Genomic DNA, 16,307 nt, shown 5'->3' with positions numbered 1-16,307 from the left:
AGAGCCCCAGAGTTATGGAACAGACTTCCAATTAGTGTTCTGGACTCAAAAGACATTTGTTTAGTCTAGCTTTTTTATGAATAGCTTTTCTTAGGTAAAGGAGTAGATCTGGAGTGTTCATGGGCATAGTGTGTTTGGTGAACTGGGATGTCTTGATGCTGTCGGCTTACCACCCTTGCAAGTCGCTCAGGTTTGCAGACTGTGGAGTGGTGGGACGCTTTACATCCCAGGAAGCCCTCATGTCTGTGTCACCTTCTGGTTCTAGCTTTTTAGTTATGCTGTCATAGCTAGACTTGCCAGAGTCCCTGTCTGCACTTTGCAAAATTTACATTGTCCATCACCTGATTACAGTCATACCTAACAATTTTTCTCTCTCTCTGTCGAGCTACAGTATATATGCCACTCCCGAGCTCCCAGTGTTCCGAGTTCCTAGCCCGATCGTCTTTTCTTATGGAGCTACTTCATCAATCATGATGTTCTACTGCTGGCTGGAGTCTCATTGCCTGGTGGTCACCTTTCCAGGGATTGATCTACATGGTCAGCCAGTGTTTCATGGGATTGTTGTGGATGGAGCCGCCCGGAGACTGTCGTGTCTTCTTTGAACCAATGTTGTGTCAGTCAGCTGTATGGTCTGGTATTTATCAGCAATCAGGTCTGTGCTGAACTCAGAGTTTGCACTGACCCATTAGTTCCTCAGGAGCTCTCGGCTGCACTGTTATAAACTTTCGTAGAAATTACATTATTTACATTTACATTATTTACTGTAGAGTGTCAGCCAAATGAGGATGGGTTCCCTTCTGAGCCTGGTTCCTCTCAAGGTTTCTTCCTCATATCATATCAGGGAGTTGTTCCTTGCTGGCTTGCACATTACGTATAGAGATAGAGAAAATTTTAAGTTAATATTTTTTAAATTAATTTGAAACTTTAATTGTATATATTCATTTATTTATTTTTATCCTTATTTTTTCTTCTTATTATTATTATATATTTAGTTCTTTTTTCTCTCTCTTCTGTTTCCATACTTCTGTAAAGCTGCTTTGAGACAATGGGAATTGTTAAAAGCGCTATACAAATAAACTGAATTGAAAATTTAATTAAATCCTCATTGACTACATAACTGAATTAGCAATAAATGCATGTCCTGTTTTTGTCGTGCCAAGCTGTAAGGCCAACTAACAAACAATACGATAATTATAACTTTTATTTGGTGTAAAAAAATGCAAAAGCCTAGGCTATTCTGCTATAAAACTCTAAATGACGAGTGTCACCCAAAGGTCAGAATGAGAAATCTGCGTTTAAAATGAGTGTTGGGTTTTTCCAGTTTAATGATCTTACCGCAGCCTTGGAACAAACAGCATTGTGTGTAATAAGCACACATTATTTGCTCTTTTGAGACTTGTTGTGGTAGGTGGGTTGGTCAGAGAAATATTCAAACTATATACGTTTAGGGTTAGTTTGCCCACAGAACCTTCTTTTTTTTATTTTATTTATGTGGCCAACAAAAGATGTAGACGCACTTAAACTTAACTAAAAACAGAGAGCCAGTGAGCCAGTGGATTCTGGATAATGACCTCAATAAGGGTCTATTTGTGGAAAGCATTTGATTGGTTCATTGCAGCAGGTTGATGAGGATGGCTCAGTGGAAATACTTCTTAAATTAGCTTTGATTTCATGTCCTTGGCCTTTTAAAACCAGATCCTTTCTAAAATGTATTCATTTTGGCCTTACTAACGACCTGAACTAACTGCCTTAGAGATGTCTAAAGCTCCTCAATTTTGATTATAGCCATCACTGTTGTTTATTGTATTTAGGGTTTGCACATGATAGGCTTATGCTCTTTGTTTAGGACATGTTCAGGGTTTTTTCTTCCATGAAGCATCTCTAAAATGTGATCATAACTGTAAATAATTCAGGGAAAAGTATTCTGTAAAAGGTATCAGGTGATAACTAATTTGGCTTTGAAAAGATAATACCAGCCAATCCTGAGGATTGTAGGATACTTATTGGTCCATATTGATGAGTCATTTTTAATTAAAAGCAGCTCCTATATGAAGATATGATTGTTTCTATGATAAATTACACAGAGATTTGTATAATGGACATATCACAAAAATTGATTAAAAAACTGTAAATGTTGTTTTCTATGAGTAGAAATTGACATCCACAGTCTGCAGTGTCCTTTTTGGGCAACATCACACCACCCTGTCCTTGATTAATTTCCTCTCTCAACATGCAGCATGCCCTATAGTTTTCATAGTGTAAATGAACATATTTGATATGAACTTTTGAAGTGTTAATTTGAGCTGTGACGTAAAAAAAAAGATAAGCCAAATAAATAATTAATCTAAGGTTAATAAGTACTAATAGAATAATAGAATTTTAATAGGCTTACTAAAATCACTATGTAGTGGACAAGTATACAGGACACAGCCCCCGTTTCCCCCTCAGTGACGTTGTGCGTCACTCTGCACCTCTGCCCCTTTTTTAGGAATCACTTCACTGTGAGTCGATTCCTTCATTCCAGCCTACAAGATTCATTTGAATTGAACTATGTGGTATTTCACTATTTTGAATGACCAGAGTGATATTATAAAGGGTACAGCTGTAACACATTCATTCTACATTCAACCCAACTTTCATTCTACATCTACAATTCTGTCAAATTAATTTATTTCACATATTTAAATGTGAAAAACCTAAATGTATGTTTTTGTAAACTATTGAATATCAGGTAATGTCTTAAGTTCAATGGTAGTCATTGTTAAATGATTTTTTAATCCACATTCACATAACACCTTGGGCAAAATCTTAGTTATTTATAATGTAATTAGACTGCAATTTTGCTTATGTTTTAGGGAACAGAACCAAACAAATTTACCAGAAAATATTGTGAACAGATACAGACAAAAACAATGACTGTGTGAGTTGAATAAAGAAAAAAAAATGTTATCTGCAGATCTGTTGAAAGATATGGCTTGAGGAAGGTTTAGGAACTTTTAGATTATGCTGACAGGGCTGGTGCTTCTGACCTCTGGGCTTTTTTACCCAGTGTAACAGGAGTAGAGTTAATATTCAGTTTCATTTTATTTGAATTTCTTTGGGTTTAAGCTACAAACTCCTTGTGTTTAAATCAAAATTCAGAAATATATAGTTAGAGCATTAACCAGACACAGATAAATATTAGAGGCATTGCATTACAACCTTAATCCAGTGATAAGAGTTACCTTGATCAGATTTCTAATACCAGAGTTGTTCATTTCATCAAGGAACATTATACAACACTTACTGTACATACTTTCTATGACCTGCCAGAACTTTCTGCTGGTTAAATGGGTACATTAATCTTGACCAGGGGATCTGTGATAATATAATTGTAATAATATTATTATACACATTTAGATAGAGACCCTAATATTTATTTGTTTGCAAAATAAATCTGTACTAATGGGTACCGATGCCATTATTTTAAAGGTAAAGGAATTAAAGAAGGGGTTTTAGAACCTTATTCTAAACTCATGGCACAACACATTTTAGATAGATAGATAGATAGATAGATAGATAGATAGATAGATAGATAGATAGATAGATAGATAGATAGACCAATGTATGGACATGCAGACAGACAGGCAGATAGATAGATAGATAGATAGATAGATAGATAGATAGATAGATAGATAGATAGATAGATAGATAGATAGACATGCAGTCAGACAGACAGACAGACAGACAGATAGATATGTTTTAATAGTAATTTAAATTGATAGTTTTAATGTTATATAACGACATGATCCACGTTGTATCTGGTAAGCCTGAAACAGTGTCAACATAGTTGTATAAGTGTATAGTTATAATAGACAAGAGGCAAAAAAGGCCAAAGCTTTTGGTTAATTCATGACTGAGAGTCGATTCTCTTGAATCGACTCGCATATGTGAGTCGTTCATAAGGAAAACGGTTCGTTCGCAATTCGCCCATCATTGGTGTGGTTTTTGTTTTTCCCATAGAGGCGATATGGCAACACCCGCCGCTGTTAATCCGTCTGGTAAGTCCCAATTTTGGTGCGATCTTGTGTCAAAAAGGGTTTGCGATTCAGGAGAATGGAGTTCGGTTGATCATTTAGACGTGTTTTGAAACAAAAGGGAGCGAATCTTCGGCGTTATTCCGGCTCTTAGCGCCAGCATCCCCCTTCCCCCACGGAGCCTTTAGAGCACTGGGCTGTATTTCAGCCTCCAAATTGATGCTGTTTGTATCTTGTGTACGAGTATGCCATGTCTAAAACGTGATCCCTCTATTCTAGGTGTATGTAACACGCTTCATTCATGCTTGGCTTTATTTTGGTAATGCAAATGAGCTGAATTGATTTGCACGCGAGTCGGTACGTGCTGTGATTTGATACCATCCTCTTTGTATCAGTGCAACCAAACTTACTGTTACACTGATGTGCTTTTCGCTCGTGTTTTGCTTAAAACTCAGGCTTTGACTTTTGCACGGCGGAGACTTAGAGGTTTGCTTCTGGTTTTGCCTGTTGATTGCATCTTGAACACAGAGAAGCTGAATGTAACGCACACCATGGATGAACTGGAGGAACCCAGGGTTGCCAGGTGTTTTAAACCCACCCTTAACCGATACACATAATCAAATATAAAAAATAAACATTCTGCTATCGTCATTCCAATACTGTCGATCTGGCAACCCGACAAGGGTTTGCTTTTTAACTTTCAATTAAGTGTTTTAAAATTTTTGACTCATAATTAAGTGTGTATATTAGTTAGTATCAAATGTCACGTAAATAATAATAAAAAAATATATTTAAATTATCACCACCAATAAAAACTTTGCTCTCAAACCTCAGCAATGTCCCAGTGATTACAGCTCAAAAAGTTATTAAAGAATGGCACATTGTACATGTTTTTTATTTTTTATTTTTTTTTTAAGTTTACAGATAATGTTTAATGTTCTGGAAGGTCCAAGAAATAGTTTAGGTTCTGTTAACACTTAAGTAATAGAGACAGAAAATATAAATTTCTTAGTAAAAAAAAAAAAGCATTGCCTCTGATTACTACAATGCATTGACCTTGAAACCTACTTCTAGCCCTTTAGCTTTCCCATATTATTGCTTAAAAGTTTTGATGTTTTTAATCTGCATATCATTAAGCTTAGATCATGTGTCAAATGATAAAGAGAACAAATTAACATACACCTATGATTACAATTTGTGCCAGAAACTTTGTCTAAGCTGCTGTTGTAATGAATGAATCAACACCTTCTGACTAAACAGTTTGATCATTAAAAGAGTGCTGTGTATTATAAATACTGTGCTGAGTTCAAATCCCATCATATCAAGAGAACTACTTCTGGGCCTTTGAAGAAACACTGCAAAAAAAAAGAAAGAAATAGAAAACTGCTTAGCTTCTGCTCTTGGCTTGGATTCTTCCCAGTTGTATTTCTGCCAAATGAATAAATGTAAATATGTTCACAAAGTCGTTCTCTGTTTGGATTGTAAAGCACCATATGTTTCATTTTCTCAGAAGTTTAGATTGGGTAAAAAAAGTACATGTCACGCACATTCTTCTCAATAACTTCTTGGATTCTTTAGATAATTATGCAGCGGTAACAACTGTAAACAACTGTATATGTGACAGCCTTCTGGGTTAAGATGTGGTCCTGTGGCAAAGTGCCACACGTCTGGATTTATAAAGAAAGGAGGCTCTGTTGGCTGTAGTTCAGCTAACACATTAACGCACCTGATTCAGCTCACGGTGAATGAAATGAAGAGAACGTGTGAAAGCAGTGAAGAATCTGAAATAAGCTTTGCCTGCTAGACTGTAGTGTTGTCGGGTAAAATCCCAGGACTGCCAGAGAACCACTTTTGTATGGAAAGGAACAGACAGACGAATGTGGCCTAATTAATTGAAAATTCCTCTTCATTTATACACTGACTGTGGCTCTGGCATATTATCATGCTGTATGTCATGATGGTCACGATGACGGAGGCGTCTGTGTAGGCCAGTCCTATTTTTGTCTAATACAGTGATCTGGTAGTGATATAACACCCGTAGGATCCAAAACAGATCGATACAGCCTTGTTGTTTTGTGGTTTTGTTGATGGGTTTATATATTGCAAAATAAAATGTAAAATGGTCCCAAGTTTCATGTTTGACTCTCATATACCTAAGATTTACAGATAATAGTGTACATTACGCAGATCAATTACCAGTTAAGGATAATATCTGCATTCATGTCAGGTATATGAGGTGTGATGGACTGAGGTGATAATCCTCTAACTGAGGAGATTTTAAGTGTGTTGCTAGACGGTGCACAGCGATAAATATTTACTAGTCGACACTTCATTTCAAACCTAGTAGTCTTTTATTGACGTTTTTTGTAGTTAAGCCTGAAGTGGACAAAATATTTAGAAAGTGTGTACTTTGTGAGGGGGAAAGTCAAATTTTGTAGTATCCAGATAAAAATGTATCCGGTTGTGCTACCTAGTGGAATCAGTGCTAGTCTAACCTGGAATTAGCCTTCTAGCTAAGACAGTAAATGTTTGCAAATAAGTGAAACTTACCTCAAGATGCTTTAGACTGAATTTATGGCTTCTACAAAGGCAAAGCAGAGGCCATGTTCTATAATCTTTTGCTTACTTTGCTTAGCATATATTAGCAACATAGAACCAGGGATGCATATCCATGTTCAAACACACACATATAGCTATAGTGCTAACCACATTGTGAAGCATGAGAAGGTCATATCCAGTGATGAACTGATGTTAGTGCATTTATTGGTTGTTGTTGTTTTTTAATACAGTTGAGCTTGATTAGATGTTGAACTGAAATGGTCAGCTGTAGAACGAAGCCCATTCTATTGTTGTATAGCATACAGCCACTAGCTGGTTTAGAGAAAAAGAGACCTGTTGCATTTGTTTTTGTAATGTAATTGTTCTTTGAAAGTCAAAATAAAAATGTACATTATACATTATACATATTTTTTGAGGGAAATTTGCTATTGGAAATCATTAGAAGTATTGTAACTTGAGTAATACTCAAGTAAAATATAAATATACCAACAGTATATCAACAAAGTAGATCAACATAGTAGTTATACCCAAAAACAAATTAGTAAATTGTACAATTATTGCAAAATGTGTATTTATTGTAATCAAAATTATATATTTAATGGCATATGTTTTGTATTTATTCACTTATCTTTGCTTTTGCTTGCCATTGATCAACAGTTAAATAATAAAACAGTTAAACATAAGACTAAAGCCTTAAGATACTGATGTAGAATTGATATAGAAATTATTGTTTACAGGTTGCGGCCACTTGTTTTTAATTTTTTTTTCGTAGCTTGAGTTATCTATAGACCACAACATGTCATCCTATACAACCATAATGCCTGGTACTCCTGCCTAATTCTTAAAACAATCCCTAGTCCCCTAGTTTAGAGATAGGTTCCCAGGACTGCATCTGGATTTCAAGTAGCTTTCACCCACGATCAACCTCTGGATGCTAATGGATTTTGAATTTTTAAAAAAATTGCAAAAGTATAAGAACTTGGGTTGGGGATTGTTTCATGCATGAATGCAATATAAGACAAATACAGAAGTGCTGAGCATTCTTTTCAGGTTGTGGCAGCCAGGCTGATTGCAGTGCGTTCAGGCTAATCAGCATGAGCTGTGTGTTGACCCGGCACACTGACGAGGTTCACTGCCTGCTGCTTATTTCTGTTCAGGAGGATTTACCTCAGTTTTCTAGAATCAACAATGACACCGTTGCCCAATTCTGAATCTTGAATAATTTATTTATTCTTTGTTAGGTGTCTTGCGTGTATGCATGTAAGTCTACTTTGTCAGTGAATTCAAATCCAAAAAAGACTTAAAAATGATGAAAGAAGCTTTTGTATTTAGTAAGATTAACTACATTCTAACACTGACAACATAAACAACATGAACAGAAACAAACCACAAACTGGAGGATGAAAGTGTCAGTAGCACAAAGCACTACTGATTCTTACTGATCTAAGAGCATATAAATATAACAAAGTTCAAATTGCTTTTGATAAGACATATGATAATTATACTTAATAAATGTTTATAAACCATGTGCTGTTAGAGTAAAATAATTATGGGGTGGTGCGTCGCATGTATTTGACCAGTAGCCCACATTTGTTCGGTTAAATATGATGTGCAACATTAATTAAAACAAGGTATTTCCTATTATTCTTTATGCTCCGTTCACACATATAGCGATTGGCAGCAACAAAGTGACCAGAGACTTTTCAGTGAGAGCTGACGACTTCCTGTGACATGAGCAACAGCAACCTTTGGAGACAAGATGTGGGTGCGAAGTTCAGAAAAGTTTAAACTTCATGAATATATAGACAGACTTGGCTCAGCAACTTGTAAAGACTGTTTTATATATATATATATATATATATATATATATATATATATATATATATATATATATATATATATATATATATATATATTGTATTTAAAGGCAAGATAACTGAATTGGAAAGCTAGTTGCTACTAGCCACTACTAAATATTGTACTATGGCCACCAGTAGTAGAAAGGCATGCTGGTGTACAGCCATGGGCAACTTGCAGATCCTTGTATGTGTGAACCTAGCACTATGTTACAACAGCTATACACATGCCATTTGTTTACCAGCCTTCCTCTTGAAGTTAACCAACCCAGCTTATGTTACAGTAAAACCACAAAGCAGCCCCAAACTTAATTGCAGCATTAACTGCTACATGGCTCTGACACTGGAGACTACTTCCAAAAATGCTGCGTATAAACAGAAATTCCAAATACACACATTCTTTTCAAAACTGTGTATATGAAATCAGCTCTATACTATGATAACATATTAGAATGAGTGTATTAAAGTAAAGCTTGCAGTCTACGTTTCTGTCAAGATAAAAAAGAAATCCTGCCGATCATGATCGACTTCACTGTGTTATAAATAATACACACAATATTATCAGAATATCACTTTATCACTTTAAATTATCATGACCACACTGCAGAAATTTCAGGTTAATCTTTAATCACATATATTTACTATTTCTTATTAATAAACAGCAATAAACCAAGATTATTAAACCTCTTTCAAGAAATATATGACTATTCACAAATTTTAAGTTCTTTAAGTTCTAGAAATACGGCGAATTATCTGCCAATAGAATAATAAAATGTAATGCTTAAAAATAGTAATGCATGTCTAGATGTAGGTTTAATAATCTTCTACTTGATTTGGTTTGTCAATTTAAAATAGAAAATAGTAACCTCCTTACTTTATTAAATAAAAGTGATAGTCTGAAAATGGTAACGAAGCAGTAGAAGTAGTCAGTTTTATACAACATTGTGATGAGGCATCCTGGTTTTCTTTATTCTTGTCATCCGCCATTTGTGCTGCAGACCTTCATAGTACATGAGGCTTCTGAAGATCTAATCATTTATTAGAAGTGTTTTAGAGTGCGAGAAGGTTGCATGTATCCTGAGGCTAAGTCGATAAGCACAGGCTGAAAAGTAGGCATAAGGAACACATGAAGCAGAAAATGAAACACCCGCACATGGATTAAAGCTCTCCATCACCACGGCACATTTCTGTTATATTGATCTTTCAGAGGTCATTTTCTTTTAGAGAAACACAGCCGTTTTTCCCAAAAAAGAGTTTTACAGGGTGGTGGAGAAGAAGTTGCTGAGCACAACTATAGCCAGAGATATTTCATGGTCAAGTAGCTTTCATGTTAGATTCTTTCTTTCTTTCTTTCTTTCTTTCTTTCTTTCTTTCTTTCTTTCTTTCTTTCTTTCTTTCTACTTACCTACCTACCTATCTACCTACTTACCTACCTACCTAAGCAATTCTTCCAACAGCTAATAAAACATTTATTTTGTTTCATTTTTATACTTTGTCATGGCAAATGTGCGATCGAATCTAAGTTCAATTTATAATGATGCAATCTATAGCAACATGTAGTCAGGCATCTAAGGGGGCTTTAACATTTGTGAGCCTGGGTGCTGAATCCAGATCAGAGCAAAATCTAATACTTGCTACACATGATTATAAATAAACAAACCAAATAAAGGGAAAATGAAGAAAAAACGTCTCATTATTCAGGTGAAATGTGGACGTTTAAAATAGTGAACAAAACTTTACCAAGCGATAAAAAATGCCATGTGATAAAAATCACCCAAGCTCAAAGAACACAGAGTCATTCTGAGTACCTTATCTGTGTATTACTTTAAAACATTTTGTAGGCTTCATTCTTAATTTATTCTCTCTTTTTTTGCCCAAATCTCCAGAACTCAAGGCTTCTCTGCAGCACTTAGCTCTGTCCTTGGCTCAGTTTGCTGGTGGTTAGAGGGAAGAAATTGGCCATGTCCAAAATTGGGAGATAGATGAGTGTATTAAAACATTCTAACAGTACAAAGTAAAAGGATAATTAGCAACAGAAGAAGAAACATGTCTTTTTCTACATTTTAAGCTTAATCAAATTACCCTGTATTACATAGCAGGTGTGATATTCGAACTTGGCAGAAAAATGAAGGTCAGAGATGTGTGGAAATAAATTTCAGTTTTCCATACGCAATAAACTACATGAAGTAAATTAGAAACACATCCTCTTGGGTCAAAGGCAAAATATATTGCTATTGTTTGTAAAAAGAATACGTTTAATAATTACAAAAATCATTATAGAAGGAGAAATGAATCTAGATTGTAATGTGAGCTATATGACAGATTTGCATTTAATTTGCAATTTTCTCCTTTATCAACAGCAAAGAAATGAACACGTCTAAAACTATTTATACAATATATGTTAATGATCTTTGGACTTTGGAAAAATGTATTTGTTTCACATAGATGTGAATAGCAGGAGACAGGAGAATATTTGCAATTTAACTCTGTCACCACTGCAGTTTTTTGTCTGATGATATCAAGGGGGGAAAAACAGAAAATCAAGGTTGGGGGAAGGGAGAAAAAAAAAACGTGATTAGAAAGCATCCTCTGTTTTACGCATTTTGTTGAAACCATTAACGAGGTGAGTTTTTTCCCGCACCAGCTCATTGGAAATGCAAATGATGCGGGATGAATAAGGAATGCAAGTCTTATTAGCACCTGGTCGAGGCCCCCAGCCGGCGAGCACGATTAGGAATGCGCAGGAGCATTCTGGGAAGAGTCAGCCGTCGACAGGGGGACTGAAGGACACTGTGTTTAAAAGTCAGCCAGCTCGCGTCTGCCTGCTCGGCTCGAGCAACCCGGAGACCTCGGCATACACAAGCTCAAACATTAAGCGTGTGCGGTCCTGTTGTGAACATTGCGCCAAGGCTGTGGTTTGAGATTCTAGATATTATTGATTAGCTACTGTTTGCTGACCGTCTGAAGCTTTCCTTCTGAAAAGCCCGGCAGCTTGTGTAACGTTATAAACAAAAGAGCGGCCTGTCCCTGGGATTTGCACTCTTTACGCAAAAGGCCTGAGAGTGTTTAAAAGACGTCTTATAAAAAATCATTTAAAAACGTAACGTTAAGAAAATGTTACGGTATTGTAACATGTTCATTAATTTGCTGTATGTTTGTTTGCTTTTTATGGTGTACTTTGCAGCAGCACTATAAGTAAAGCGTAAGTGATAAAGGTTGATTGAATGATCCTAATCATAGTTCATGCCATGAGCCAGTAATTCTTAGCATGTGAGAGTTAAAATTATTATTTGTGGATCTTTCTCAAGATGCCGTCATGCTAGTGGCAGCCTGCTGCATTAGATCTGTGTTAAAGGCAGGGTCTCCGATTTTTGAAAGCCAATGTCGACATATAAAATCACCAAAACAAACACACCCCTAACCCAAATGGGTCCCACCCCTGTATTGATAGCTCCGCCCACACATACATACGTAACCCAGGCAACTAATGGAAAGAAATGTGTCTTTATCATAGCTGAAGGGAAGAACAATACGATTGTAGATAAACTAACACGCAAAAATGACACACAAGCATAATCATGCAAAGGACGGCATATATTAGTTCTGTGAAACAAAGCAAAACCAACGTTACTCACCTATCGAGAAGGAAAAAAGCGCCTCGGCGTCTTAAGTAAAGTTAAAATTCCCGAGTCAATAACTCCTGAGCTAAACTCTGTTACTACACAATACGTGGTTGTAGCTGCCTCTCTGCATTACTACGATAGAAAAGAGGTGTTATTTGTGTAGTAACAGCGTTTAGCTCAGGAGTTATTGACTTGGGAAACTCCAATATGTGAATATGCGGCCAACTTCCCGCTCCTTCAGTTCTCTCCAGCGCTGGAAAGCTGATCCTATATTATCACGTCCTACTTCTTGCCTTATCGTAAGCCTTTCTTTGCATTCTTTCTTTGTTTCTATCCTCCATGTCAATGCTAAAACCGCTTTCTGCTAATGTGACACATGTGCACTGAACACTCTCTCCACCGCATATTGACAAGCCCCGCCCCTTTCTGCTCATTGGCTACACGTTTGTTTTGATTTTTGTTTATTATTTCGCCCGACTCAGTTTTCTGAAGCATTTCTCAAAAATCAGAGACCCTGCCTTTAACCAATTTACCCAGTGGAGATAAAATCTATCAAACTGGGAAACATTGTATAAGCACAGCGAGGAATATTCCTTTAAATTAAAGAGCAAGGCCAAAGTCTGTCTCGAAGTATGGTGTGTTTGAATCAGCTTTCTAATGAACGTCTAATAAGGCTACTTTTATTTTAAACAGAAATTTGGAAGCAAAACATGAAAATCCACCAATAAAACCAAGCAAGATGAGTTTGCAAAGCTTAAAAGAGCAAGCCTCACAGAAACTATAGGAGTAAAAGGCACATATTTTACATACAAACATTCACTTGATGTTAGCCTGATTAGCATCTCAGTGTAGTTGAGGCAAATAAATTAAGATAGAAGAGGGTCAGATGATTAGAAAGGTTGGGAAACTTTACATTCAAGGAAATGTGAATGAGGATAAAAAGACATGCTAGTGTATTTTTAGCATACGAGGTACATTAGAAAACAGTTAGCAAACAAGCTACATGTAATGATGTAAAGATGTAAATTTGTAGATATTTGAAGGCTGGGTTATTAGCTGTGAGTAAAGAAAGACTTCTCTGAACTGTTTCGCAATGTAGGAAAGCAATATATATAAGTGCTAATAGATAAAGCTCTCCACAAGCTGAGCTTACAATTGCTTCTGGACACTGTAATTGTGGCTAATGTGAAAACTGTGCCTTGACACAGCATTGATTTGGCTCATATATTCATGCTCCGCTTCATCGCTTGACTGGTGCTTTTTTCTGTTGAAAAATTCTGTCAGTCAGCTCTGACACTCTATTCCAGAAGCAGTTTTTTTAATAATGAAGATGTGAATATTAGCGATTCACAGAGGAAACAGAGAGAGAAACACGCATTTTGATTTCGTTGGGAATATCATCATGCGCTCCCACCAGAGTTCACATTTCACTCTGCATGAACAATGACCTGATCTGCGGGAGAAGACCTGAGGGAGTGGATGTGAGAGCACGTAGGACCGCTCCGATCTGGCTCTGCTGAGGACAGGACAAGGCCTTGCGTTATTGTAATTGCCAGAGGAACGGAAAGAGGGGGCAAGGATTCGAGGTTGCTGGGCAGAGGGTCAGGGTAGAGGCGAATGAAAAGGAGACAGGAAGCAGTCCAAACCTTTCAATCTCACATGACGGATTAATGAGTTTGACCTGAGGATCTCATAGAGGTCAGGAAGATTTGCAGGGCACTGAGCAATCAGAAACCACAGGGAATATTATGTGGGTTTTTTGTGTCTGATTATGATTATGAACAGAGTGACACCTAATCAGTCCCTTACGCTTTTTTTTATGGTTGTTGCAACCAAAAGTCCTTGAATTTCATGCAGCTCATTTTTCTGTAAAACTACTTGAATTGGCAAAATTAGGAAAGGTGTACAAGACAGTAGTGAGGCCAGCTATGCAGCAGCAGTGAGGAAAAGACATGAGGCAGAGACGGCGGTAGCAGAGATGAGGATGTTGTGGTTTTGAATTGAACTGTGTTTTCCAATTCTGCACTTTTTATAAAGACAAGTAAGAAGTCGGCAGTCACACTTGGGTGCGGACTGTAACATTGGGTCTGTGAAGGTCGGTTTGATCAACTTTCTCTCTCTCTCTCTCTCTCTCTCTCTCTCTCTCTGTGGTTTGTTCGTTAGTAAGGATATTGTTTGGGTGGTTCTTTTAATTATATACTGAGTGCAAGCAAAGCAAATGAACCGAATGTGTCAGTTTCACTCTACTTTAGACTTAAACTTGGAAACCGTCTTGTGTGCAAAAGACCTAAAACTGAACGACTGTTTTTTCAAATTTGTTGGCTGTATTAGTTGCAGCTGATGAGGCACAAAGTGAACAAGTGTTCACATGAAACCTGAAATTTAAACCTGAAGAGTGGTTACAGGTCTGCTCGTGCCTGTGTATATATTATGAGAGTCTGGAAAATTCAAATACACACCACATAAAATATTAATGGGGATTTTGTGCATTCACTGGCAAGGGGTAGACTTGGATGGCCTCATTAGTTGCTTTTGACCTGAGGCAGTGCAGCAGTATGAGCTTTCCTGTGACTCTTGCATGTGTGTTACGTTAGAGCTGTCAATATGTTTCCCAGAACAGTAGTTTAATCTGTGATCAGTGTGTCTGAGCATGCACTACATCCACGAGAACCGTGGTGTTAACGTTGTTTTTTGGTGGGGGTGGGATGGGGTGGGGCGGGGCATGTAGAGGGGGTAGGGTGCCTCCAGCTAGCATATGTAATGAGAGCATAACTGCTGAATTCTCTACTGAATACTCTGTTGAGTGTTCAGGTATCCAGTAACAGCTGAGTTTTAAATATGCTGGAAAAGTTATGTGTTGCTCCGTAGTTATGTTTTGTTTTAAGAACAACCGATTTCTGGGATTTCTACACACTTCCCTGTTTGATATTTATTATTATATATACCAGCGTGCCTGAAATTGTTTGGGTAGTGCTGCCATGTCCACCAGTCTCTATAGCACTAACGCAAGCCTGGAATTCAGCTATAAATATTTCCATAAAGGCCTCGTACCTTTCATTCAGCTAGCACACTTATATTTCCAGAGAAATGAAAATACTTTGTAAATATGACTGTTTAATGCTGTCTTTGTTGTTTCTGCTTCAGAGATGGGCACAGATCTTCCTGGGCCGGTGACCATGGCAGGTGCTGTTGCAGGGCAGGTGAGAATGGGGGGCAACATGCCAGGACGAGGGGGCAAGAGGAGATCGACCGGGTGGGTAACCTGTCTTTTATTTTTTGAGCTCGTTGACAGTGATGATGTCATGATGTGTGTTGATGGGACAGTCATGATTTGGAGTAAGTGTGCTGTAATTATATTAGACAAACCCTCCACGATTTTGTGTTTGTGCAGTTGCAGAAAGTATCGTAATGCAGTTATTGTAGGAGTTTTTTAAATTACAGCAGATTTTCCTCAGATTTGGGACAAGGCGTGCCATGTGAGCTCATCACAACACACATTCAGCCAAAGCCCTCTTCCAACACAGAAAGCCACATCAAAAAATCCTGTTCTTGCAATTTTGCCAATTCAAGTAGTTTTCCACATAAAAAAAAAAAGAAAATCTTTGCAAAAAAGTTGCGTTGCAAATATTGACAAGCTTCAACAAATTCAAGCACTTTTGACTGTAGTAATAACAAAAAAACCTGAAAATACAGGAAGGACTATATTAATATATCTTTATTATTTAATTTTAAGCAAAACAAATGGCTCTTAAGTTTCAGACCTTTTCTGTCAACTGTAATATTGTATTACGTTGATTATGCTATTATTTAATAATTTATATATGAACATATAAAGCTTCTGAGGGTCCGTACAGGCCCACTATCAGTCTAGCTATCGACCCCATGTATGGTCTGTGTGTCCTCTGAGATAAAGCCCATGCTCCGGGCACTAATTTTACTTGACACTTGTGTCTTGTGTAGTGATTTGAGGTAAATTTACATTGTTACAGCACACAGCCATTTTCTCCAAGTCTCCCAGCTCTGGACAACATAAAGCAGCTGTCCACTTTATTTAATAGCCGTAATCGAATCAGAGAGAGATACTGCTGCTTGTTGGACCTCAGTGGCTGTAAATCTCATCATCACAGCTCTGTTTAAACACTTCATTCCTTTAACCTGATGAGCAGTGTGTCCTAAACCTCAGCAATGTAGGCAAAGACAGTTTCTGCACGCTGTCCAAGCTACCAAGCCAAGAGGATGAGGACTTGCGTGTG

The 16,307-nt window shown here is 37.2% G+C and overlaps 1 protein-coding gene across 4 annotated transcripts in view; it reads left to right on the top strand.

Annotated features, from left to right (window-relative positions):
- Positions 1-3,949: 3,949 nt before the first annotated feature.
- arnt2 (aryl-hydrocarbon receptor nuclear translocator 2) overlaps positions 3,950-16,307 on the top strand; it is a 98,908-nt gene continuing 86,550 nt past the window's right edge. For all 4 annotated transcript variants that reach the window (XM_060884075.1, XM_060884066.1, XM_060884058.1 and 1 more), the window contains exons 1-2: positions 3,950-4,040; positions 15,199-15,307. In XM_060884075.1, the coding sequence (XP_060740058.1) occupies positions 4,010-4,040; positions 15,199-15,307 (140 nt within the window). In that variant the 5' untranslated portion in view covers positions 3,950-4,009. The remainder of the gene's footprint in view (positions 4,041-15,198; positions 15,308-16,307) is intronic.

This window comes from Tachysurus vachellii, chromosome 1 (assembly GCF_030014155.1).
Source record: "Tachysurus vachellii isolate PV-2020 chromosome 1, HZAU_Pvac_v1, whole genome shotgun sequence".
Taxonomy (NCBI): Eukaryota; Metazoa; Chordata; class Actinopteri; order Siluriformes; family Bagridae; genus Tachysurus; species Tachysurus vachellii.
Note: the sequence above shows the minus strand (reverse complement) of the source record. Positions and strands in the feature narration are given on the sequence as shown.